The sequence below is a fragment of the Salmo trutta genome, chromosome 4, assembly GCF_901001165.1.
Source record: "Salmo trutta chromosome 4, fSalTru1.1, whole genome shotgun sequence".
NCBI lineage: Eukaryota > Metazoa > Chordata > Actinopteri > Salmoniformes > Salmonidae > Salmo > Salmo trutta.
Genome location: NC_042960.1, coordinates 64719725 through 64745699, shown reverse-complemented (window position 1 = coordinate 64745699; position 25975 = coordinate 64719725). Strand labels below are relative to the sequence as shown.

Sequence of the window (25975 nt, the reverse complement as noted above, 5' to 3'; positions counted from 1 at the left end):
AGTGTACAAAACATTAAGAACAACTTCCTAATATTGAGTTGCCCCTCCTCCCCTGTTGTCCTCAGAACAGCCTCAATTCATCAGGACATGGACTCTACAAGGTGTCTAAAGCGTTCCACAGGGATGCTGGTCCATGTTGACTCCAATGCTTCCCACAGTTGTGTCTAGTTGGCTGAATGTCCTTTGGGTTGTGGACCATTCTTGATACACACTGGAAACTGTTGAGTGTGAAAAAACCCAGCAGCGGTGCAGTTCTTGACACAAACCGGTGCTCCTGGCACCTACTACTATACCCCGTTCAAAGGCACTTCAATCTTTTGTCTTTCCCATTCACCCTCTGAATGGCACACACACACAATCCATGTCTCAATTATCTCAAGGCTTTAAAATCCTTCTTTAACCTGTCTCCTCCCCTTCATCTACACTGATTGAAGTGGATTTAACAAGTGACATCAATAAGGGATCCTAACTTTTACCTGGATTCATCTAGCTCTGACTCTATTGATAGCTACGTTAATGAGGGAAAAATGTAGTTTCTATGCCTGTGATATGTGGTTGTCCCACCTAGCTATCTTAAGATGAATGCACTAAATCACACTCGATAAGGGCATCTGCTAAATGACTAAAATGTAAAATATGTCATTGTGGCTTAATGTGAAAACAGCGCAACCTAGTGGTCGTATGAGTTGCCAACAATACTGTGTGTGTAGTAAGCTACAAGTAGTTATTTACTGGGTGATGTATGAAAAGAGGCTACCAGTAAATCAGACTATGAAGATCTCAACCACCTTCCACTGGGTTCCTAAGTTAAGTTACCAAGTAAGGATGAAGTTAATTAATCACATGTATTTATAAAGCCTTTTTTTATATCAGCAGACGTCACAAAGTGCTATACAGAAAAAAAGAACAAACAGAGCTCAATGTAGATGACATTTGTGGAAAATGTTACATGAGCCATAGGACTTCTGTGTAGCACTTAACGACAGCAAGGAAAGCAGTTCTTCATGTTTTACTTTTCAGTATCATCTTGAATAGTGTTGACTTGTGAATTCTGTGTATTGTTCATGACTCGCTCGGGAACAGTCAGTGGATTATGTCTCAACAGTCTACGCTCTGTCTCCTCTCCTTCATCTGCAATGATCTGAAGCCACAGGGTAGGTGAAAGCAACATGGATACCTATTCAGCTAATCTGTCTGCTACCAGTTCAGTTCTTTTTCACCTCAGTGGCAGGACATAGATAATAGAGATGAGGACAGATAGGAGAGATGAGGACAGATAGGAGAGATGAGGACAGATAGGAGAGATGAGGACAGATAGGAGAGATGAGGACAGATCATAGGAGAGATGAGGACAGATAGGAGAGATGAGGACAGATGATAGGAGAGATGAGGACAGATGATAGGAGAGATGAGGACAGATGATAGGAGAGATGAGGACAGATAGGAGAGATGAGGACAGATAGGAGAGATGAGGACAGATCATAGGAGAGATGAGGACAGATAGGAGAAATGAGGACAGATAGGAGAGATGAGGACAGATGATAGGAGAGATGAGGACAGATAGGAGAGATGAGGACAGATGAGAGGAGAGATGAGGACAGATAGGAGAGATGAGGACAGATAGGAGATATGAGGACAGTTGATAGGACAGATGAGGACAGATAGGAGAGATGAGGACAGATGATGCACTATATAGCCTTATGGGCCCTGGTCTAAAGCAGTTCACTATATAGCCTTATGGGCCCTGGTCTAAAGCAGTTCACTATATAGCCTTATGGGCCCTGGTCTAAAGCAGTTCACTATATAGCCTTATGGGCCCTGGTCTAAAGCAATGTACTATATAGCCTTATGGGCCCTGGTCTAAAGCAGTTCACTATATAGCCTTATGGGCCCTGGTCTAAAGCAGTTCACTATATAGCCTTATGGGCCCTGGTCTAAAGCAGTTCACTATATAGCCTTATGGGCCCTGGTCTAAAACAATGTACTATATAGCCTTATGGGCCCTGGTCTAAAGCAGTTCACTATATAGCCTTATGGGCCCTGGTCTAAAGCAATGTACTATATAGCCTTATGGGCCCTGGTCTAAAGCAATGTACTGTATAGCCTTATGGGCCCTGGTCTAAAGCAGTTCACTATATAGCCTTATGGACCCTGGTCTAAAGCAGTTCACTATATAGCCTTATGGGCCCTGGTCTAAAGCAGTTCACTATATAGCCTTATGGGCCCTGGTCTAAGGCAATGTACTATATAGACTTATGGGCCCTGGTCTAAAGCAATATACTATATAGCCTTATGGGCCCTGGTCTAAAGCAATGCACTATATAGCCTTATGGGCCCTGGTCTAAAGCAGTTCACTATATAGCCTTATGGGCCCTGGTCTAAAACAGTTCACTATATAGCCTTATGGGCCCTGGTCTAAAACAGTTCACTATATAGCCTTATGGGCCCTGGTCTAAAACAGTTCACTATATAGCCTTATGGGCCCTGGTCTAAAACAGTGCACTTTATAGGGAATATAGGGTGTCATTTGGGATGCACTCTAAATCCTCATATCTTCCATCCAGACCAAATGGCAGCAGTACAACTGAAGGGGGCACTATTTTCCCATATAGGGAGTCAGCTATCTGGCAGAACCATTTCTTCTGTATAGGGAGTCAGCTATCTGTCAGAACCTTTTTTCCCTTATAGGGAGTCAGCTATCTGGCAGAACCATTTCTCCTGTATAGGGAGTCAGCTATCTGGCAGAACCTTTTATCCCATATAGGGAGTCAGCTATCTGGCAGAATCTTTGTCCCGTATAGGGAGTCAGCTATCTGGCAGAACCATTTATCCCGTATAGGGAGTCAGCTATCTGGCAGAACCTTTTATCCCGTATAGGGAGTCAGCTATCTGGCAGAACCTTTGTCCCGTATAGGGAGTCAGCTATCTGGCAGAACCATTTATCCCGTATAGGGAGTCAGCTATCTGGCAGAACCATTTATCCCGTATAGGGAGTCAGCTATCTGGCAGAATCTTTATCCCGTATAGGGAGTCAGCTATCTGGCAGAATCTTTATCCCGTATAGGGAGTCAGCTATCTGGCAGAACCTTTGTCCCGTATAGGGAGTCAGCTATCTGGCAGAACCATTTATCCCGTATAGGGAGTCAGCTATCTGGCAGAACCTTTTATCCCGTATAGGGAGTCAGCTATCTGGCAGAACCTTTGTCCCGTATAGGGAGTCAGCTATCTGGCAGAACCATTTCTCCTGTATAGGGAGTCAGCTATCTGGCAGAACCTTTTATTCTGTATAGGGAGTCAGCTACCTGGCAGAACCTTTGTCCCGTATAGGGAGTCAGCTATCTGGCAGAACCATTTATCCCGTATAGGGAGTCAGCTATCTGGCAGAACCATTTCTTCTGTATAGGGAGTCAGCTATCTGGCAGAACCTTTTATCCCATATAGGGAGTCAGCTATCTGGCAGAACCTTTGTCCCGTATAGGGAGTCAGCTATCTGGCAGAACCTTTGTCCCGTATAGGGAGTCAGCTATCTGGCAGAACCTTTTATTCTGTATAGGGAGTCAGCTACCTGGCAGAACCTTTGTCCCGTATAGGGAGTCAGCTATCTGGCAGAACCATTTTTCCCTTATAGGGAGTCAGCTATCTGGCAGAACCTTTTTTCCCTTATAGGGAGTCAGCTATCTGGCAGAACCTTTATCCCGTATAGGGAGTCAGCTATCTGGCAGAATCTTTATCCCGTATAGGGAGTCAGCTATCTGGCAGAACCTTTATCCCGTATAGGGAGTCAGCTATCTGGCAGAACCATTTCTCCTGTATAGGGAGTCAGCTATCTGGCAGAACCTTTGTCCCGTATAGGGAGTCAGCTATCTGGCAGAACCGTTTAATTTAACAGAGTACAACATCTGAACTGAAGTTGTCACACAGTGGTTGGTACATCACATATGTTATAATGGACACACACAAACACACACAATACAATGACTCCAGGCCATACTGCAAGTCTAGAGGCAGTAATTCCCTTTTCCACATTTTGTTACGTTACAGCCTTATTCTAAAATGTATTAAATCATTTTCCCCCCTCATCAATCTACACACAATACCCCATATTGAAAAAGTGAAAACAGGGTTTTTAAATTTTTGGGAAATTTATTACAAATCAAAACATAAATACCTTATTTACATAAGTATTCAGACCCTGTGTTATGAGACTCGAAAATTGAGCTTCCATTGATCATCCTTGAGATGTTTCTACAACTTGATTGGAGTCCACCTGTGGTAAATTCAATTGATTGGACATGATTTGGAAAGGCACACACACACCTGTCTATATAAGGTCCCACAGTTGACAGTGCATGTCAGAGCAAAAACCAAGCCATGAGGTCAAAGGAATTGTCCATAGAGCTCCGAGATAGGATTGTGTCGAGACACAGATCAGGGGAAGGGTACCAAAAATGTCTGCAGCATTGAAGGGCACCAAAAACACAGTGGCCGCCATCATTTTTAAATGGAAGAAGTTTAGAACCACCAAGACTCTTCCTAGAGCTGGCCGCCTGGCCAAACTGAGCAATTGGGGGAGAAGGGCCTTGATCAGGGAGTTGATCAAGAACCCGATGGTCACTCTGACAGAGCTCCAGTGTTCTTCCGTGGAGATGGGAGAACCTTCCAGATGGACAACCATCTCTGCAGCACTCCACCAATCAGGCCTTTATGGTAAAGTGGCCAGACGGAAGCCACTCCTCAGGAAAAAGGCACATGACAGCCCGCTTGGAGTTTGCCAAAAGGCACCTAAAGGACTCTCAGACCAAGAGAAACAAGATTCTCTGGTCTGATGAAACTAAGATTGAACTGTTTGGCCTGAATGCCAAGCGTCACGTCTGGAGGAAACCTGACACCATCCCTATGGTGAAGCATGGTGGTGGCGGCATCATGCAGTGGGGATGTTTTTCAGCGGCAGGGACTGGGAGACTAATCAGGATCGAGGGAAAAATGAACGGTGCAAAGTACAGAGAGATCCTTAATGAAAACCTGCTCCAGAGCGCTCAGGACCTCAGACTGGGGTGAAGGTTCACCTTCCAACAGGACAATGACCCTAAGCACACAGCCAAGACAACGCAGGAGTGTCCCAAATGGCACCCTATTCCCTATATAGTGCACTACTTTAGATCCAGGGCCCTATTCCCTATATAGTGCACTATTGTTTTTAAAGAAGCACGCTGTGGAATATGGTGCCATTTGGGAGGCTGACAATGTAGTTCTGTATGACCTGCAGGGGTGGGGTCAATTCCATTTCAGTTCAGTGAATTCAGGAAGTAAACTGAAAATTCCAATTCCAAAATGTCTCTATCTTCCTGTTTATATAGACGGAATTGAATGGAATTGACCCCACACCTTCTGATTATTGTATAGTTGTCACCTGCATACAAACATATAACTTTTCCCAGGATCTTAAACCAATGAAAGTGCAGTGTGGAAAGTAACACTTGCTTGAATAATTATGGTCAATATTGCTTAACTGATCAATTATAGGCCTAAAGACAATGGGCTGTTTAGCGTGTGGGTAGCCTATAGTTTTATCATTTACAACAACACACATTCTGTCATCAACTACCGCTGGGAGTTTATAAATCATATCCCCCATAATCCTGCCTGGACTGGGACGCTGAGTGCATGTGCTGTCCTGTCTATCCTCGTGCATCGCTCCTATGGCAACCCGATAAATTAGCCCCATTTAATATCCACGTTATTAGAGAGCACTACAGGGATGGAACAGTGATGTCAGCACACACACCAGCCAGCGGTCTTTGAATGCAAGCTGGTGAGGACTGACTGCGTGGAAGGAAGCGTGTCATTATTTTCCTATTGACAGCTAAGCTAGCCAGGGATATAATATTTGAGGAGGAGGAGAATCAGAAGAGAGATCATGCTTTGTCATTGAGGACCTCCGTTTAGCCAACAGTTTTAGCCTCCGGCTGGCACGTCCGACGCTCAGAGCAATCAGCATGCAGGCAGCATCAGCACCCCGATCTGTTATCATCATCTAGGCTACACTCTGATTTAGCAATACCTGGATACCTGGACGTCATTCATCGATTTACTGGTCATGCACCCTTAATATGACCGTCTCGCCGAAGCGGTACAAACTGTTGCAACCGGGAGAGCAGGAAGCAGCACGTTCCAAGTGTCAAGTAAGATTCGACCTGTTCCTGTCCTGCTGCAGAACGCCGTCACTGCTTTTGGAATCCTGAGCCGTTTGAGTTTAGGAAATATATGATTTGTTTTCATCACAGCTCATATATTCTTGTTTCTTTTTCAAACGCGTTTTATTTTGTAGCCCAGGCTAGTGAGCGTCTGTATCATCCTTTCTTCAATAGGCCTTCCCATAATGGATAGGTTTCATTCTTCCATGCGCAAAAGGCTGTACAGCTTGCCGCAAAACAGTGGCCAAAGAGGCTCTGTCTCTGTGATGATTGACGACGGAGGAGAATACGGTGGTGGCGATAAGGACACAAAGAAGAAAAGTACCGGTATCAGGCTGAAGCCTCTTCTCCTTCCTGGATCTCCATCCTCCGTCAGCAGCTCTAAGAGAAACGGAGACAGGGACTCCAAGAGCAGAACCGCCGGAGACTTGGAAACGGACGTTGCCGTTAAGACCAACTTAAACGGAGACTGTCGCCTTTTTAGAGGTAGCCGCTCTTCCATCACTGGTCGGCGCACTCTTGGGTCAGATCCAGCGGAGCAGCGGAGGCTGATCCCCGAGGTAGACGCCGGCGCTAACGAGGAGAGTTACCCCGGAGGAGAGACTGGTTCTGGGGCCGAACAGGGAGCGCAGGATTCCGTTGGTCGCAGTGCTAGCGCATACCGCCGCTCGTCCGTCTTCGATCAGTCCACTTTAATCAAGTTAGAAGGAACCGAACCGATCATGCCAGACGAAGTAGAGCAGTTGTATCGGGCGGGTTTCATGCACCGGCAGTTCGGAGCGATGCTTCAACCAGGAGTCAACAAGTTCTCTCTGAGAATGTTGGGGAGCGAGAGGGCCGTGGAGCACGAGAGGGAACGTGTGAAGTCTGCAGGATTCTGGATCATTCATCCGTACAGTGATTTTAGGTAATTGTTCAGAAAATCTGTATCAATCATTGTTGATCAATTTGATTGATCTATTGGTTAATTGATTGAGTGTCTGGTTAGATTAGGCCTCTCAGAGGTTACATATCCTATCCAATACATTATTATGATATAAAGATATATACTATCTGACTAAGTGTAAGCTCAGTTTGGCTAAGAAATTACATGTTTGTGGTGTTATCAAAGTACAAATCTACTGTTTGGATATCTTAGATCATATTAGAAAACCTCTCAGGGGTTTAATTGTACCCTACCCACTGACTTATTGGGTCTTGACTGGGTTGGCAATTGGTCCAAAGTAAAGGTCAAAGATACATACCAGACAAATTTAAATACAGTATTTAGATTTGACTGCTGGCATGCATATTCATATCCCACTAATACGGCTGGCACTCATCTTTTATGCTCAGTTTTTTTTCTGGATGTCATTTAAGGATGTCATTTGGCCACAAAATGTCTAGTCGTGTGTGTGTGTGTGTGTGTGTGTGTGTGTGTGTGTGTGTGTACTGTGTGTGTGTGTGTGTGTGTGTGTACTGTGTGTGTACTGTGTGTGTGTGTGTGTGTGTGTGTGTGTGTGTGTGTGTGTGTGTGTGTGTACTGTGTGTGTGTGTGTGTGTGTGTGTGTGTCTCTACGTGTGTGTTTGTGTGTGTGTGTACTGTGTGTGTACTGTGTGTACTGTGTGTGTGTGTGTGTGTGTGTGTACTGTGTGTGTACTGTGTGTGTGTGTGTGTGTGTGTGTGTGTGTGTGTGTGTGTGTGTGTGTGTGTGTGTGTGTGTGGAGAGAGCCTGTCCCACAGCTGTTAATTCCATATCTACAACACAGAACAAGTATTTTTTTTGTTATAAATTTTTTTTTATTGAAACAAATAATCAAACGAACAACAACAACACATGTACTATTTGTTGGGGGGGGGGGAACAAATGACAGATTATACAGAGGCCTTAATGACATACAGGTACGGACGGTTTTTACAGCTTTCTTATTGGAAGAATGTAGAACGCTCATTAATGTACTGCTTGACCTCATTATAGAAAACAAGGAAGACTCATTTCTTTTATTAGTCAATTTACATTTCTGAAATATGACAGTTTGGCATTAGCACAATACGATTATTTTTCTTTATCCTCATTATAGTTATGGAAACCGAGCAGCACATTCTCCCATGATAAACAAAAGTCAACAATAATATTATATGGATTATAAATCTTCAAATATTTTTGGCATAATCTCTTTTCATGTAGACAGTGACAAAATAAATGCCAAACACTTTCTGGAGTTAGGTGGACTTAATGTGCATGTCTTTTCTGAGTTTCTTTGGGTAATTATTATGCTATTCCAATATATAATACTTATGGATCATTCTGAAACCTATTTGACCTTCTTAACAAGCAGGCCTTTGTATGGTAATAATCATACCTTTTTCCAAATCAGATATTATTTAACAAAGCTATTCCAGTAAGTTGTGATATAAGCAATAGATACAACATCTCTTTTAAAATAAAGCGCCTATATATCTGTTATTGTTCTGAGGGGGAGCAAGGAGAAACACGTTTTTCCTACTGGAGAGTCAATTGGACTAAGCGAGGGTAGGTCAAGAAGTTGAGGTATGGTTCCACCTCGAAGCAGCATGACAGTTCCAGAAGGACTAGCATCAAAGACTTTAGGAGAACTCTCTGGGTGTAACAACCCTTCTGCATTCAAAAGTTGACTCAGGATATGATTATCAAATCAGTTCTTAAAAAAACATACACTTGTTTCTATACAGAATATCCTTATTGTTCCAAACGAAATGCCTACGCTGGGAGAATTAAAAAAAAAAAAGTTTATATATTAATGACCACGCTATGAACACTTGTCTATGAAAAGCACATACTTTTGTAGGAATCTTATTAATGTTATAGTTACAAAGGAAAGTCAAATTGAAGTCAACAAAATGGGAGACGATATAATGAGGAGTGAATTTCCAAACTGAAGGTGTATTCTTTACGGAACACTGAAACAAGTCCGTTTGTTCCAGCATTCTATCCTTTCCAGCATCACACATATACGTTTTCTTTCCTTGTATCACTTTAACCTTGATTTCCGTCTCTCTCTCTGCTCTAACATCAGAACATATACTCTGCCCTGTAGTATCCTATCTTTCTATCCTGATGTGAGTCACAGTGGGGTTTTTCCACTCATCTGAATTACACTTTTTTTTATCATTTAGTGAGGCCATGGGATTACAGAGAGAGAGAGAGTGTGCAGCAGGCCGGCCGATAGAGTTAGGTCGGGGCTTTTTGAAATGGGGTAATCAAAATAGGTTAACATGACCGTTCAAAATATCAGAAGCACACATCAGGTGGGATTATGACCACCCAATTAGTCTAATGTGAGGGTGTTTGGTGGGAGGGGGAGGACAGGGGAAGGTAAGAGGGGGGGAGGGGGGCACTAACCACTCACAACTCAACTGTAGAGTGATTGAAATGATGTGAGAGTGGGAAATCAGGACAGGACGCTAACTACACAGTCATCATGCCAGCTGTCCGCGCAGCTCTGAAGTGAGTTTAAGCTGTGACATAATGATATGTGTTGTTTTTGAGGTTAAAGTAAAACCTTACCACTGCTGTCTCAGGATAACAGCTGTGTGCGATGTCTAATCAAACCACATTTTATTTGTCAAATGCGCCAAATACAACAGGTGTAGACCTTACATTGAGATGCTTACTTACAAGCCCCTAACCAACAACGCAGTTTTTAGAAAAATACCTACAAAAAAGAAGGAAATAAAAGTAACAAATAATGAAAAAGCAGTAAAATAACAATAGCGAGGCTATATACAGGGGGTACGGTACAGAGTCAATGTGGAGGCTATATACAGGGTGTACCGGTACAGAGTCAGTGTGGAGGCTATATACAGGGGGTACCGGTACAGAGTCAGTGTGGAGGCTATATACAGGGGGTACCGGTACAGAGGTAATGAGGAGGCTATATACAGGGGGTACCGGTACAGAGTCAATGTGGAGGCTATATACAGGGGGTACTGGTACAGAGTCAGTGTGGAGGCTATATACAGGGGGTACCGGTACAGAGTCAGTGTGGAGGCTATATACAGGGGGTACCGGTACAGAGGTAATGAGGAGGCTATATACAGGGGGTACCGGTACAGAGTCAATGTGGAGGCTATATACAGGGGGTACTGGTACAGAGTCAGTGTGGAGGCTATATACAGGGGGTACCGGTACAGAGTCAATGTGGAGGCTATATACAGGGGGTACCGGTACAGAGTCAATGTGGAGGCTATATACAGGGGGTACCGGTACAGAGTCAATGTGGAGGCTATATACAGGGGGTACTGGTACAGAGTCAATGTGGAGGCTATATACAGGGGGTACCGGTACAGAGTCAATGTGGAGGCTATATACAGGGGGTACCGGTACAGAGTCAATGTGGAGGCTATATACAGGGGGTACCGGTACAGAGTCAATGTGGAGGCTATATACAGGGGGTACCGGTACAGAGTCAGTGTGGAGGCTATATACAGGGGGGGTACTGGTACAGAGTCAATGTGGAGGCTATATACAGGGGGTACCGGTACAGAGTCAATGTGGAGGCTATATACAGGGGGGGTACCGGTACAGAGTCAATGTGGAGGCTATATACAGGGGGTACCGGTACAGAGTCAGTGTGGAGGCTATATACAGGGGGTACCGGTACAGAGTCAATGTGGAGGCTATATACAGGGGGTACCGGTACAGAGTCAGTGTGGAGGCTATATACAGGGGGGTACTGGTACAGAGTCAATGTGGAGGCTATATACAGGGGGTACCGGTACAGAGTCAATGTGGAGGCTATATACAGGGGGGGTACCGGTACAGAGTCAATGTGGAGGCTATATACAGGGGGTACCGGTACAGAGTCAGTGTGGAGGCTATATACAGGGGGTACCGGTACAGAGTCAATGTGGAGGCTATATACAGGGGTACCGGTACAGAGTCAATGTGCGGGGGCACCGGTTAGTTGAGGTAATATGTACATTTAGGTAGAGTTATTAAAGTGACTATGCATAGATAATAACATAGAGTAGCGGGGCGGCAATACAAATAGTCTGGGTAGCCATTTGATTAGATGTTCAGGAGTCATATGGCTTGTGGGTAGAAGCTGTTTAGAAGCCTCTTGTACCTAGACTTGGCACTCCGGTACCTATTAAAGAAGTCTTGAGGTATTGCTTGCCTGAGGTAGAGTACCTCATGATCAGCTGTAGACCACGCTGTTTATTTACCACCACAAACCTATGCTGGCACTAAGACCACACTCAACGAGATGTATAAAGCCATAAGCAAACAAGAAAACGCTCATCCAGAAGCAGTGCTCCTAATGGCCGGGTACTTTAATGCAGGCAAACTTAAATCTGTTTTACCTCATTTCTACCAGCACGTCACAGGGGTGGCTGGTAGCCTAGTGGTTAGAGCGTTGGGCTTGTAACCGGAAGGTTGCAAGATTGAATCCCCGAGCTGATAAGGTAAAAATCTGTCGTTCTCCCCCTGAACAAGGCAGTTAACCCACCGTTCCTAGGCCGTCATTGAAAATAGGTATTAGTTCTTAACTGACTTGCCTAGTTAAATAAAGGTAAAAAAGTACATTTTCCCCAGAGGGAAAAAAACTCTAGACCACCTTTACTCCACAAACAGAGATGCATACAAAGCTCTCCCTCGCCCTCCATTTGGCAAATCTGACCATAATTATATCCTCCTTATTCCTGCTTACAAGCAAAAACTAAAGCAGGAAGTACCAGAGACTCACCCAATACGGAAGTGGTCAGATGACGGGGATGCTACGCTACATGACTGTTTTGCTGCACAGACTGGAATATGTTCCGGGATTCATCAAATGGCATTGAGGGGTTTATCACCTCAGTCATCGGCTTCGTCCATAAATGCGTCAACGACGTCGTCCCCACAGTGACCATATGTACATATCCCAACCAGAAGCCATGGATTACAGGCAACATCCGCATCGAGCTAAAGGCTAGAGCTGCCACTTTCAAGGAGCTGGACACTAATCCGGACGCTTATAAGAAATCCCGCTATGCCCTCAAACGAAACATCAAACAAGCAAAGCGTCATTACAGGATTAAGATTGAATCCTACGACACCGGCTCTGACTATCGTCGGATGTGGCAGGGCTTGAAAACTATTACCGACTACAAAGGGAAACCCAGCCACGAGCTGCCCAGTGACGCGAGCCTACCAAACGAGCTAAATCCCATTTATGCTCACTTCGAGGCAAGAAGCATGCATGAGCGCACCAGCTGTTCTGGATGACTGTGTGATAACGATGTGAGCAAGACCTTTAAACAGGTCAACATTCACAAAGCCGCGGGGCCAGACGGATTACCAGGACGTGTACTCAAAGCATGCGCGAACCAACTGGCAAGTGTCTTCACTAATATTTTCAACCTCTCCCTGGCCCAGTCTGTAATACCTACATGTTTTAAGTAGACCACCATAGTCCCTGTGCCCAAGGAAGCGAAGATAACCTGCCTAAATGACTACCGCCCTGTAGCACTCACGTCGGTAGCCATGAAATGCTTTGAAAGGCTGGTAATGGCTCACATCAACAGCATCCTCCTGGATACCCTAGACCCACTCCAATTTGCATACCGCCCCAACAGATCCACAGATGATGCAATCTCAATCGCACTCCACACTGCCCTTTCCCACCTGGACAAAAGGGACACCAATGTGAGAATGCTGTTCATTGACTACAGCTCAGTGTTCAACACCATAGTACCCTCAAAGCTCATCACTAAGCTAAGGATCCTGGGACTAAACCCCTCCCTCTGCAACTGGATCCTGGACTTCCTGACAGGCCGCCCCCAGGTGGTAAGGGGTGCATGCTTAGTCCCCATCTGTACTCCCTGTTCACCCACGACTGCGTGGCCAAACACGACTCCAATACCATCATTAAGTTTGCTGACAACACAATAGTGGTAGGCCTAATCACCGACAACGATGAGACAGCCTATAGGGAGGAGGTCAGAGACCTGTCCGTGTGGTGCCAGGACAACAACCTCTCCCTCAATGTGAGCAAAACAAAGGAGATGATTGTGGACTACAGGAAAAGGTGGGCCGAACAGGCCCCCATTAATATTGACAGGGTTGTAGTGGTCGAGAGTTTCAAGTTCCTTGGTGTCCACATCACCAACAAACTATCATGGTCCAAACACACCAAGACAGTCATGAAGAGGGCACGACAACAGCTTTTCCCCCTCAGGACACTGAAAAGATTTGGGTCCCCAGATCCTCAAAGAGTTCCACAGCTGCACCATCGAGAGCATCCTGACCGGTTGCATCACCCCCTGGTATGGCAACTGCTCGGCATCTGACCGTCAGGCACTACAGAGGGTAGTGCGTACGGCCCAGTACATCACTGGGGCCAAGCTTCCTGCCATCCAGGACCCCTATACAAGGTGGTTTCAGAGGAAAGCCCCAAAAATTGTCAAAGACTCCAGTCACCCAAGTCATAGACTGTTTTCTCTGCGGTACCGGAGCGCCAAGTCTAGGATCAAAAGGCTCCTTAACAGCTTCTACCCCCAAAGCCATAAGACTGCTGAACAATTAACCAAATGACCACCAGATTATTTAAATTGACACCCCCCCACCCCCCTCCATTAGTTTTTTTACACTGCTGCTACTCACTGATTATTATCTATGCATAGTCACTTCACCCCTACCTACATGTACATATTACCTCAACTAACCTGTACCCCCACACACTGACTCGGTACCGGTACCCCCTCCCCTCGTTGTTATTTTATTGTGTTACTTTTTATTATTTTTTTACTTTAGTTTATTTGGTAAATATGGTTAAAGTAAAACCTTACCACTGCTGTCTCAGGATGGAAGGGTAATTAGGGTATTTAGGAGGTTAAAGTAAAACCTTACCACTGCTGTCTCAGGATGGAGTTAGTTAGTGACATCATGATGATGAAGCTAGTGCGGACGTTGCTTCTGTAAATAACTGTGAGTGACGATCATCTAAAGACTATTTGAAATACTGTTATTGTGGAACTACTTTGTTTCTTATATGATTATCTTTTTCAAATTTAGGAAAAAGTAATTTTGATAATTTCCACTGTGTACAATATTCCAATGCAAAGATTTAGGTCTCAGCCTCAGTTTAATTTGTGCATATCTAGGCTAACTGATTGATTTATGTCATGAACCTTCCACACACTTCTAGCTGGGTCAATCCACACAGATAGACAGCAGAACCAGACCATCTGGCTGGGTCAATCCACACAGATAGACAGCAGAACCAGACCATCTGGCTGGGTCAATCCACACAGATAGACAGCAGAACCAGACCATCTGGCTGGGTCAATCCACACAGATAGACAGCAGAACCAGACCATCTGGCTGGGTCAATCCACACAGATAGACAGCAGAACCAGACCATCTGGCTGGGCCAATCCACACAGATAGACAGCAGAACCAGACCATCTGGCTGGGTCAATCCACACAGATATCCACACATCTGGCTGGGTCAATCCACACAGATAGACAGCAGAACCAGACCATCTGGCTGGGTCAATCCACACAGATATCCACACATCTGGCTGGGTCAATCCACACAGATAGACAGCAGAACCAGACCATCTGGCTGGGTCAATCCACACAGATAGACAGCAGAACCAGACCATCTGGCTGGGTCAATCCACACAGATAGAGAGCAGAACCAGACCATCTGGCTGGGTCAATCCACACAGATAGACAGAACATCTGGCTGGGTCAATCCACACAGATAGACAGCAGAACCAGACCATCTGGCTGGGTCAATCCACACAGATAGACAGCAGAACCAGACCATCTGGCAGGGTCAATCCACACAGATAGACAGCAGAACCAGACCATCTGGCTGGGTCAATCCACACAGATAGACAGCAGAACCAGACCATCTGGCTGGGTCAATCCACACAGATAGACAGCAGAACCAGATCAGCATATCAACATATCTCGTTCTAGAGATTGGTATTGGTATAGAAGGGCACCATTGATTTTCCTAGTGCAAAAACAATGTGTTTATAATGCACATTGTTGAAGAAGAAGTTTCAAATGAAATCACACTGCCAAATTACAATTAGGCTTATGGTAAATGTTGTACATGTCGCCCTGCAAGGTACGTTAAAGGGCTTTTCACACTACTTAACTGAGTTGAGCCAAACCAAGCTGTACTGAGCTGGTCTGGTTACACATCCACCGTAGTTGCTGGATCTGTGCTTAAAAGGATCATGTGAAAAGAACATATCTGAGCCATGACAGAGAGCCATGGTTGCACGCGTTGAACTGTTAACATTACTGAGCTGGTTGCCGATCAGCCTTTTGAGCTTCCTTTCTATAGATGGGGTCCTGCTACTAGGCAACCAGACTGAATGAATGTGGGCTGTGGAGCTTAGATCCCTCTCTGTCTCTGTTCTGTCTGCTCTGCCAACTAGTAGAGAACATTACAGATAAGTATCCATAACAGTTATGATCCCTTTCTGTTCTGATTGATCTAAGCTTCTTTTCATCTATTTTAAATCACTTTTTCCCCCCACTTTGCCCTGGAACTCTTCTCTCGGCCTCTCCTGTACTCTCTGACCTCTCTCCACCTGACCCACCTAAACATCAACCCCCCGGGACAAGGAGAGAGAGAGAGACGTACCTATAATACCACCATTCCACCTGTTTGCCCTATTTGCTGAAAGCATCAGATAAATAAGTTGTAGGTTTGATTCCTGTGTGGACCACAAGGTTTTAGGTTTCATTCCTGTGTGAACCACAAGGTTTTAGGTTTGATTCCTGTGTGAACCACAAGGTTTTAGGTTTGATTCCTGTGTGGACCACAAGGTTTTAGGTTTAATTCCTGTGTGGACCACAAGGTTTTAGGTTTGATTCCTGTGTGGACCACAAGGTTTTAGGTTTGATTCCTGTGTGGACCACAAGGTTTTAGGTTTGATTCCTGTGTGGACCACAAGGTTTTAGGTTTGATTCCTGTGTGGACCACAAGGTTTTAGGTTTGATTCCTGTGTGAACCACAAGGTTTTAGGTTTGATTCCTGTGTGGACCACAAGGTGTCCAAAAGGGCTAGTGGTTCTAGCTGGGCAGTAGGTGGATGTGGATTGTCCAACAGGGCTAATGGCAGTAAAGTACTGTCTGTTTTTTGGGCCGGCCGACCAGCTGTTCATCCCTGTCCTGTAACCGTGGCAGACAGACAGCAGTCAGCAACAGCAGAGTGACGTGTGCAGCAGAGCCAGAGCAGAGAGGTCAAAGGTTAAAGGGACAATCCGGGATTCGGATCTCCATTTTTTTGACTTTCAAATTAATTATAAATAGCCATTGATTGTTGAAGAATAGAACTTATATATGCCTCATGAGCTTTAGTTTAACGGTCGTACACCATCAGAACCCATATTATAAATTTGTTTTACGTCATTGTTTTGTAAACACTGTATAGCTTCAAAACATGGTTGAAAACTATATGGTCGGTCCATGCATCCATAGCTTTGACTGTCTATGAATTTGAGAGTGAGCCCAATCACTCAGCTATTTACTAAAACAAGTAGCGATGCCGGGCTGACCAGTCTGTTGTTTTTCAATCCCAGAATGCCTCATTAATGCTAACAACTGTAACATCTGGCTGGTGAGGGCAGACTCCTGGAGAGGACATGGATTCCTGAGAGATAACGCTGGGATTTATCCACCAGAGAGGGGAAAGAGCAATTAGGACCAGTGTGTCACAGCACTGCAGAGAGAGAGGGCAGAGAGGGGGAGAGAGAGTGTGAGAGAGAGAAAGAGAGAGAGAGAGAGGGATATGAACAGAGAGAGAGGGGAAGACAGGGATAGAGGCAGAGAGGGAGAGACAGAGAAAGAGAGAGAGAGAGATATGAACAGAGAGAGATGGGAAGAGAGGGGGAGAGGCAGAGAGGGAGAGGCAGAGAAAGAGAGAGAGGGATATGAAAAGAGATGGGGAGAGGCAGAGAGGTAGATTCAGAGAGAGAGAGGCAGAGAAAGAGAGAGAGGGATATGAAAGAGGGAGAGGGGGAGAGGCAGATTCAGAAAGAGAGAGAGATGGAGCGAAAGAGAGAGAGACAGGGAGGGATATGAAAAGAGAGAGAGGGGGAGAGGCAGAGAGTTAGATTCAGAGAGAGATAAAGAGGGAGAGAGGGATATGCAAAGAGAGAGGGGGAGGCAGAGAGGAAGATTCAGAGAGAGAGAAAGATGGAGAGAAAGAGAGAGAGCAACAGGCAGATGAGCAGAGAGAGAGAGGGATGGAGAGAGAGGGATTGAGAGAGAGAGTGGGATGAGAGAGAGAGAGTGGGATGGAGAGAGAGTGGGATGGAGAGAGAGAGTGGGATGGAGAGAGAGTGGGACGGAGAGAGAGAGACGGGGTTGGAGAGAGAGTGGGATGGAGAGAGAGAGAGTGGGATGGAGAGAGAGAGTGGGATGGAGAGAGAGTGGGATGGAGAGAGAGTGGGATGGAGTGAGAGAGTAGGATGGAGAGAGAGAGAGAGTGGGATGGAGAGAGAGAGTGGGATGGAGAGAGAGGAGAGAGAGTGTGGGATGGAGAGAGAGAGTGGGATGGAGAGAGAGGAGAGAGAGAGTGGGATGGAGAGAGAGGCGAGAGAGAGAGTGGGATGGAGAGAGAGTGGGATGGAGAGAGTGGGATGAGAGCGAGAGAGTGGGATGGAGAGAGAGGAGAGAGAGAGTGGGATGGAGAGAGAGGAGAGAGAGAGTGGGATGGAGAGAGAGGAGAGAGAGTGTGGGATGGAGAGAGAGAGAGTGGGATGGAGAGAGAGAATGGGATGGAGAGAGAGTGGGATGGAGAGAGAGTGGGATGGAGAGAGAGAGAGAGTGGGATGGAGAGAGAGAGTGGGATGGAGAGAGAGTGGGATGGAGAGAGTGGGATGAGAGCGAGAGAGTGGGATGGAGAGAGAGGAGAGAGAGAGTGGGGATGGAGAGAGAGGAGAGAGAGTGTGGGATGGAGAGAGAGAGAGTGGGATGGAGAGAGAGAGTCGGATGGAGAGAGAGGAGAGAGAGTGTGGCATGGAGAGAGAGTGGGATGGAGAGAGAGGAGAGAGAGAGTGGGATGGAGAGAGAGAGTGGGACGGAGAGAGAGAGTGGGAGAGAGAGAGAGAGAGAGAGAGAGGGATGGAGAGAGAGAGAGGGATGGAGAGAGAGAGAGGGTTGGAGAGAGAGATAGAGGGATGGAGAGAGAGAGAGAGGGATGGAGAGAGAGAGAGAGGGATGGAGAGAGCGAGAGAGAGATGGAGAGAGAGAGGGATGGCAGATGAACAGTTAGCTAGTAGAATGCAAATGCATTGTTTAGCAGAGGAACAACAGAGATGATAGTAACAAATGGTCCCCTCCCTTCCCCTCCCTACCCTGCCATCAAAGTGTTGTTATTTTAGGCGAGCTGTTCTGTTCTGTTCTCTTCTCATGTCATGTCAGTGACTACAGTAGATTTCAACTGCACTATAGTTGTATTATAGACTAGCTATGTACTGTATAGTGCCTTGCAAAAGTATTCATCCCCCTAGACGTTTTTCCTATTTTGTTGCATTTCAACCTGTAATTTAAATAGAATTTTATTTTTATTTCATGTAATGGACATACACAAAATAGTCCAAATTGGTGAAGTGAAATGAAAAAAATTACTTGTTTCAAAAAATTCAAAAAATGTAAAAAACCGAAAAGTCGTCCATGCATATGTATTCACCCCCTTTGCTATAAAGCCCCTAAATAAGATCTGGTGCAACCAATTGTCAACGATTCTAGGAGTGGTGGTTGGAGTCAGGCGCAGAGAGCAGAGGTAAAGTATATGGTCTTTATTTTCTCCGGCACAAAACGGTCACGCCAAAACAGAAGGGCGCGTAATAATAATGACCAACCCAAAACACAGGGCAAAACGGTCCGGAGAGAGAAATAAGACGTCAGCCAGCACAAAATACAAAAATTACAAAAGCATCCAAAATACAACCAGCGAAGTAACTATATGCACACGGCCCACCATCCTGAGTGGACAATAAACAATCCCGCACAAAATCCCAACTGAAAACACACATTAAATAAGTCCCCACTAATGACATACACAAAACAGGTGCGGAACAGACAGACAAAACTAAACGACACAGAAACAACGATCGGTGGCAGCTAATAGGCCGGCGACGACGAGCCGCGCGCCGACGCCGGCCTTGGGGACGGCCCGGAGGGCGAGGCGCCGGCCGATCCGGTCGGCGACGGTGGAAGTCCAACAGCATAGGGGGGTCCAGAACGTCCGCCGCCGGAACCCAGCACCTCTCCTCCGGACCGTACCCCTCCCAGTCCACGAGGTACTGCAGGCCCCCTACCCGATGTCGGGAGTCCAGGATGGCTCGGACTGTGTACGCCGGGCTCCCCCCGATGTCCAGGGGGGGCGGGGGGGCCTCCAGCACCTCACTGTCCTGCAGCGGACCAGCTACCACCGGCCTGAGGAGAGACACATGAAACGAGGGGTTAATACGGTAATACGAAGGAAGTTGTAACCTGTAACACACCTCGTTTATCCTCCTCAGGACTTTAAACGGCCCCACAAACCGCGGACCCAGCTTCCGGCAGGGCAGGCGGAGAGGCAGGTTCCGGGTCGAGAGCCAGACTCTATCCCCCGGGTTAAACACGGGGCCGTCACTGCGGTGGCGGTCAGCGCTCTCCTTGTGTCGTTCGCTCGCCCTCCTTAAACATTCCTGGACCGCGTTCCAGGTCTCCTGAGAGCGCTTGACCCATGCCTCCACCGCAGGAGCCTCCGTCTGGCTCTGTTGCCATGGCACCAGGACCGGCTGATACCCCAGCACCACCTGGAAGGGTGACAGATTAGTGGAGGAGTGGCGCTGAGAGTTCTGGGCCATCTCGGCCCATGGCACAAACTGCGCCCACTCCCCTGGCCGGTCCTGGCAATATGACCGCAGGAACCTGCCCACATCCTGGTTGATGCGCTCTACCTGCCCATTACTCTCGGGGTGGAACCCAGAGGTCAGGCTGACCGAGACCCCCAGCCTCTCCATAAACGATTTCCATACCCTGGACGTAAACTGGGGACCTCGATCAGATACGATGTCCTCGGGCACCCCATAGTGCCGGAAGACGTGAGTGAACAGGGCCTCCGCGGTCTGCAGGGCCGTAGGAAGACCGGGCAAAGGGAGCAGACGGCAGGACTTAGAGAACCTGTCCACAACGACCAGGATCGCCGTGTTCCCCTGAGACGGCGGGAGATCAGTAAGGAAATCCACCGAGAGGTGAGTCCAGGGCCGCTGTGGAACAGGGAGGGGCTGTAATTTCCCTCGAGGTAGGTGCCTAGGAGCCTTACACTGAGCGCATACTGAACAGGACGAGACATAACGCCGGACATCCTCAGCCAAGGTGGGCCACCAGTACCTCCCCTTCAGGCCCCGCAATGTCCGTTCCACCCCAGGATGACCCGAGGAGGGTAGAGTATGGGACCATCGGATCAGGCGATCGCGAACACCAAGCGGAACGTATTTCAGGCCCACGGGACACTGCGGCGGAGTAGGTTCTGACCGAACCGCCCGCTCGATGTCCGCATCCACCTCCCATACCACCGGTGCCACCAGACAGGAGTCATGTCCCAGCCCAGCCTCGCCAGTCAAGAGTCACCTGAGCTGCCCGCCAGTCAAGAGTCACCTGAGCTGCCCGCCAGTCAAGAGTCACCTGAGCTGCCCGCCAGTCAAGAGTCTCCTGAGCTGCCCGCCAGTCAAGAGTCGCCAGAGCCGCCCGCCAGTCAGGAGTCGCCAGAGCCGCCCGCCAGTCAGGAGCCGCCAGAGCGGCCCGACTGCCCGGAGCCGCCAGAGCAGCCCGACTGCCCGGAGCCGCCAGAGCGGCCCGACTGCCCGGAGCTGCCAGAGCGGCCCGACTGTCCTCCGGTTCAGCCCGAGCGGCCCGACTGTCCTCCGGGCCAGCCCGAGTGGCCCGCCTGTCATCCGGTTCAGCCCGAGTGGCCCGCCTGTCCTCCGGGCCAGCCCGAGTGGCCCGCCTGTCCTCCGGGCCAGCCCGAGTGGCCCGCCTGTCCTCCGGGCCAGCCCGAGTGGCCCGCCTGTCCTCCGGGCAAGCCCGAGTGGCCCGCCTGTCCTCCGGCCCAGCCCGAGTGGCCCGCCTGTCCTCCGGCCCAGCCCGAGTGGCCCGCCTGTCCTCCGGCCCAGCCCGAGTGGCCCGCCTGTCCTCCGGCCCAGCCCGAGTGGCCCGCCTGTCCTCCGGGCCAGCCCGAGTGGCCCGCCTGTCCTCCGGTCCAGCCAGAGTGGTCCGTCTGCCCGGCGCAGCTATCGGCGCCACCGAAGTGGGCGACGCCGAAGGTGGAGCGAGGTCCACGTCCTGCACCTGAGCCACCTCCTGGAGAGGTGGGTTGGGGAGGGAGGGTGTAGCACAGTGCCGTCGTTGACGGCAGCCACCCTCCCTTCCCTCCCTTATTGTTTAGGGGGATATTTTTTGTTGTTTGGGGGTTTGTTTTTCTTTTAGGTGCATTCCGGGGTCTGCACCTTGAGGGGGGGGGGGGTACTGTCACATCCTGACCAGCAGAGGGCGTAATGGTGTTAGTTTTGGTCAGGATGTGGCAGGGGTTTTGTGTGTGTGAATGGTTGTGTTGGTGATTGGGACTCCCAATTGAAGGCAGGTGTGTTGAGTTGCCTTTGATTGGGAGTCCTATATAGGAGTGTGTGTTTTTCTTTGGGGTTGTGGGTAGTTGTTTTTGCACTGCGTTTAGTTAGCCTGCAAAACTGTTGCTGTCTTGTTTATTGTTTTTTCACTGTGGATGCTTTACTCTTTTGAATTAAACTATGAGTATCCACATTCCCGCTGCGCCTTGGTCCATTTCTGAAGACAGCTGTTACACTGCCAAGGCAGCAGCTACTCTTCCTGGGGTTTATTATAGATCTCCATTAGTTCCTGCCAAGGCAGCAGCTACTCTTCCTGGGGTTTTTTATGGATCCCCATTAGTTCCTGTCAAGGCAGCAGGTACTCTTCCTGGGGTTTATTATGGATCCCCATTAGTTCCTGTCAAGGCAGCAGCTTCTCTTCCTGGGGTTTATTATGGATCTCCATTAGTTCCTGCCAAGGCAGCAGCTTCTCTTCCTGGGGGTCCAAACACAATAAGGCATCATACATAATTACACCACTCCATATCTACAATAAAAAATGTGAAATACAACAATATTATAATGTACATGTGTGTAGAGTGTGCCTCTCTTCACGGTCCCTGCTGTTCCATAAGGTGTATTTTTATGCGTTTTCTTAAATCGGATTCTACTTCTTGCATCAGTTACCTGATGTGGAATAGAGTTCCATGTAGTCATGGCTCTATGTAGTTCTAACATAACAGCTCCCACAAGCTTCTAATTATCCATTTATTTCAGCCACAACCATCAGTCATTTGTGTAAGTGGTGTATATTTTGAGTGCCCTATACGCATGTTGAAAGTCAGTTGTTCATTTGTTTACTGTGAAACAGCATTGTATCACGTCGGTTTTCCCATAAGTTTACTAAGGGTTGGTAACAGGCTGATTGGTCGACTGTTAAAGCAAGTCGAGAATAGAGTTCCTTGTAAAGAATGTGGAATAGTGCTTTACTATTCTTAGGTAGCAGAATGACTTTAGCTTCCCTCCAGGCCAGAGGGAACACACTTTCCTGTAGACTTAGATTGAAGAGATGGCCAATAGGAGTGGTAATATTGTCCGCTATCATCCTCAGTCATTTTCCTTACAACTTGTCAGATCCAGGTGGCTTGTCATTGTTGATAGACAATCATTTATTCACCTCTTCCACACTCACTTTACGGAATTCAGTGCTTGTTTTTCATAACTTGGTCAGTTATAAATGGATGTGTAGGTTCAGAATTTGTGAAAAATGAAAGAATATATATATATTAAAGTAGTTGGCAATATCAGTGGGTTTTGTGATGAATGAGCCATCTGATTCAATGAAGGATGGAGCTGAGTTTGCCTTTTTGCCCATAATGTAATTTAAGGTGCTCCGAAAGCTTTTTTACTATCATTCTTTATATTATTTATCTCAGTTTCATACTATACTTTCTTCTTTTTGTTTAGTTTAGCCACATGATTTCTCAATTTGCAGTACGTTTGCCAATCGGTTGTGCAGCCAGACTTATTTGTCATTCCTTTTGCCTCGTCCCTCTCAACCATACCATTTTTCAATTCCTCATCGATCCACAGAGATTTAACAGTTTTTATAGTCATTTTCTTAATGGGTGCTTATTAATAACTGGAATAAGCATTGTCATGTGTCAAGTGCAGCGTCTGGTTGCTCCTCATTACACACTACGGACCAGCAAATATTGTTTACATCAACAACATATGAATCACTACAAAACTTATTGTATGACCTCTTATACACTATATTAGACCCAGCCTTTGGAACTTTGGCTTTCCTAGATATGGATACTATATTATGATCACTACATCTGATGGATATGGACACTGCTTTAGAGCAGATTTCTGTAGCATAAGTAAAGATGTGATCAATACATGTGGATGATTTCATTCATGTGCTGTTTGTAAATACCCTGGTAGTTTGCAGGTAGGTTTACTGGAACTCAGGTTGCAGGCACTGGTTACAGTTTGAAGCTTTTTCTTGAGTGGACAGCTTGAAGAAAGCCAGTCAATATTTAAGTCACAAAGAAAATATACTTCTCTGTTGATATCACATACATTATCAAGCATTTCACACATGTTATCCAGATACTGACTGTTAGCATTTGGTGGTCTATAGCAGCTTCCCACCAGAATGGGCTTTAGGGGAGGCAGATGAACCTGCAGCCATAGTACATTTTGAATGCGTAGCAGGACAGGAAAATCTTCCAATTCACACACGTATGGGGCGGCAGGGTAGCCTAGTGGTTAGAGCGTTGGACTAGTAACCGAAAAGTTGCAAGATCGACTCCCCGAGCTGACAAGGTAAAATCGTTCTGCCCCTGAACAAGGCAGTTAACCCACTGTTCCTAGGCCATCATTGAAGATAAGAATTTGTTCTTAACTGACTTGCCTAGTTAAATAAAGGTTACATATATATATATAGTATCTCACAAAAGTGAGTACACCCCTCAAATATTTGAGTATATCTTTTCATGTGACAACACTGAAGAAATGACACTTTGCTACAATGTAAAGTAGTGAGTGTACAGTTTGTATAACAGTGTAAATTTGCTGTCCCCTCAAAATAACTCAACACACAGCCATTAATGTCTAAACCGCTGGCAACAAAAGTGAGTACACCCCTAAGTGAAAATATCAAAATTGGGCCCAATTAGCCATTTTCCCTCCCCGGTGTCATGTGACTGGTTAGTGTTACAAGGTCTCAGGTGTGAATGGGGAGCAGGTGTGTTAAATTTGGTGTCATCGCTCTCACACTCCCTCATACTGACTGGTCACTGGAAGTTCAACATGGCACCTCATGGCAAAGAACTCTCTGAGGATCTGAAAAAAAGAAATGTTGCTCTACATAAAGATGGCCTGGGCTATAAGAAGATTGCCAAGACCCTGAAACTGAGCTGCAGCACGGTGGCCAAGACCATACAGCGGTTTAACAGGACAGGTTCCACTCAGAACAGGCCTCGCCATGGTCGACCAAAGAAGTTGAGTGCACGTGCTCAGCATCATATCCAGAGGTTGTCTTTGGGAAATAGACGTATGAGTGCTGCCAGCATTGCTGCAGAGGTTGAAGGGGTGGGGGTCAGCCTGTCAGTGCTCAGACCAAACGCCGCACACTGCATCAAATTGGTCTGCATGGCTGTCGTCCCAGAAGGAAGCCTCTTCTAAAGATGATGCACAAGAAAGCCTGCAAGCAGTTTGCTGAAGACAAGCAGACTAAGGACATGGATTACTGGAACCATGTCCTGTGGTCTGATGAGACCAAGATAAACTTATTTGGTTCAGATGGTGTCAAGCGTGTGTGGCGGCAACCAGGTGAGGAGTACAAAGACAAGTGTGTCTTGCCTACAGTCAAGCATGGTGGTGGGACTGTCATGGTCTGGGGCTGCATGAGTGCTGCCGGCACTGGGGAGCTACAGTTCATTGAGGGAACCATGAATGCCAACATGTACTGTGACATACTGAAGCAGAGCATGATCCCCTCCCTTCGGAGACTGGGCCGCAGGGCAGTATTCCAACGTGATAACGACCCCAAACACACCTCCAAGACGACCACTGCCTTGCTAAAGAAGCTGAGGGTAAAGGTGATGGACTGGCCAAGCATGTCTCCAGACCTGAACCCTATTGAGCATCTGTGGGGCATCCTCAAACGGAAGGTGGAGGAGTGCAAGGTCTCTAACATCCACCAGCTCCGTGATGTCGTCATGGAGGAGTGGAAGAGGAGTCCAGTGGCAACCTGTGAAGCTCTGGTGAACTCCATGCCCAAGAGGGTTAAGGCAGTGCTGGAAAATGATGGTGGCCACACAAAATATTGACACTTTGGGCCCAATTTGGATATTTTCACTTAGGGGTGTACTCACTTTTGTTGCCAGCGGTTTAGACATTAATGGCTGTGTGTTGAGTTATTTTGAGGGGACAGCAAATTTACACTTATGTAGCAAAGTGTCATTTCTTCAGTGTTGTCACATGAAAATATATATATATACTCAAATATTTACAAAAATGTGAGGGGTGTACTCACTTTTGTAAGATACTGTATATATTTTTAAATCAAGAGAACATCCCTGGTCATCCCTACTGCCTCTGATCTGACGGATTCACTAAACATATGCTTTGTTTATAAATGATGTCTGAGTGTTGGAGTGTGCCCCTGGCTATCCGTAAATCATAAATAAAAAAAAAAGAC

The 25975-nt window shown here is 46.9% G+C and overlaps 1 protein-coding gene across 1 annotated transcript in view; it reads left to right on the top strand.

The window, feature by feature from the left end:
- The first annotated feature begins 6365 nt into the window (after window positions 1-6365).
- The window catches only part of LOC115192862 (potassium/sodium hyperpolarization-activated cyclic nucleotide-gated channel 1), a 52320-nt gene continuing 32710 nt past the window's right edge, over window positions 6366-25975 (top strand). The window contains exon 1 of the mRNA XM_029751770.1: window positions 6366-7101. Within this exon, the coding sequence (XP_029607630.1) occupies window positions 6380-7101 (722 nt within the window). The 5' untranslated portion in view covers window positions 6366-6379. The remainder of the gene's footprint in view (window positions 7102-25975) is intronic.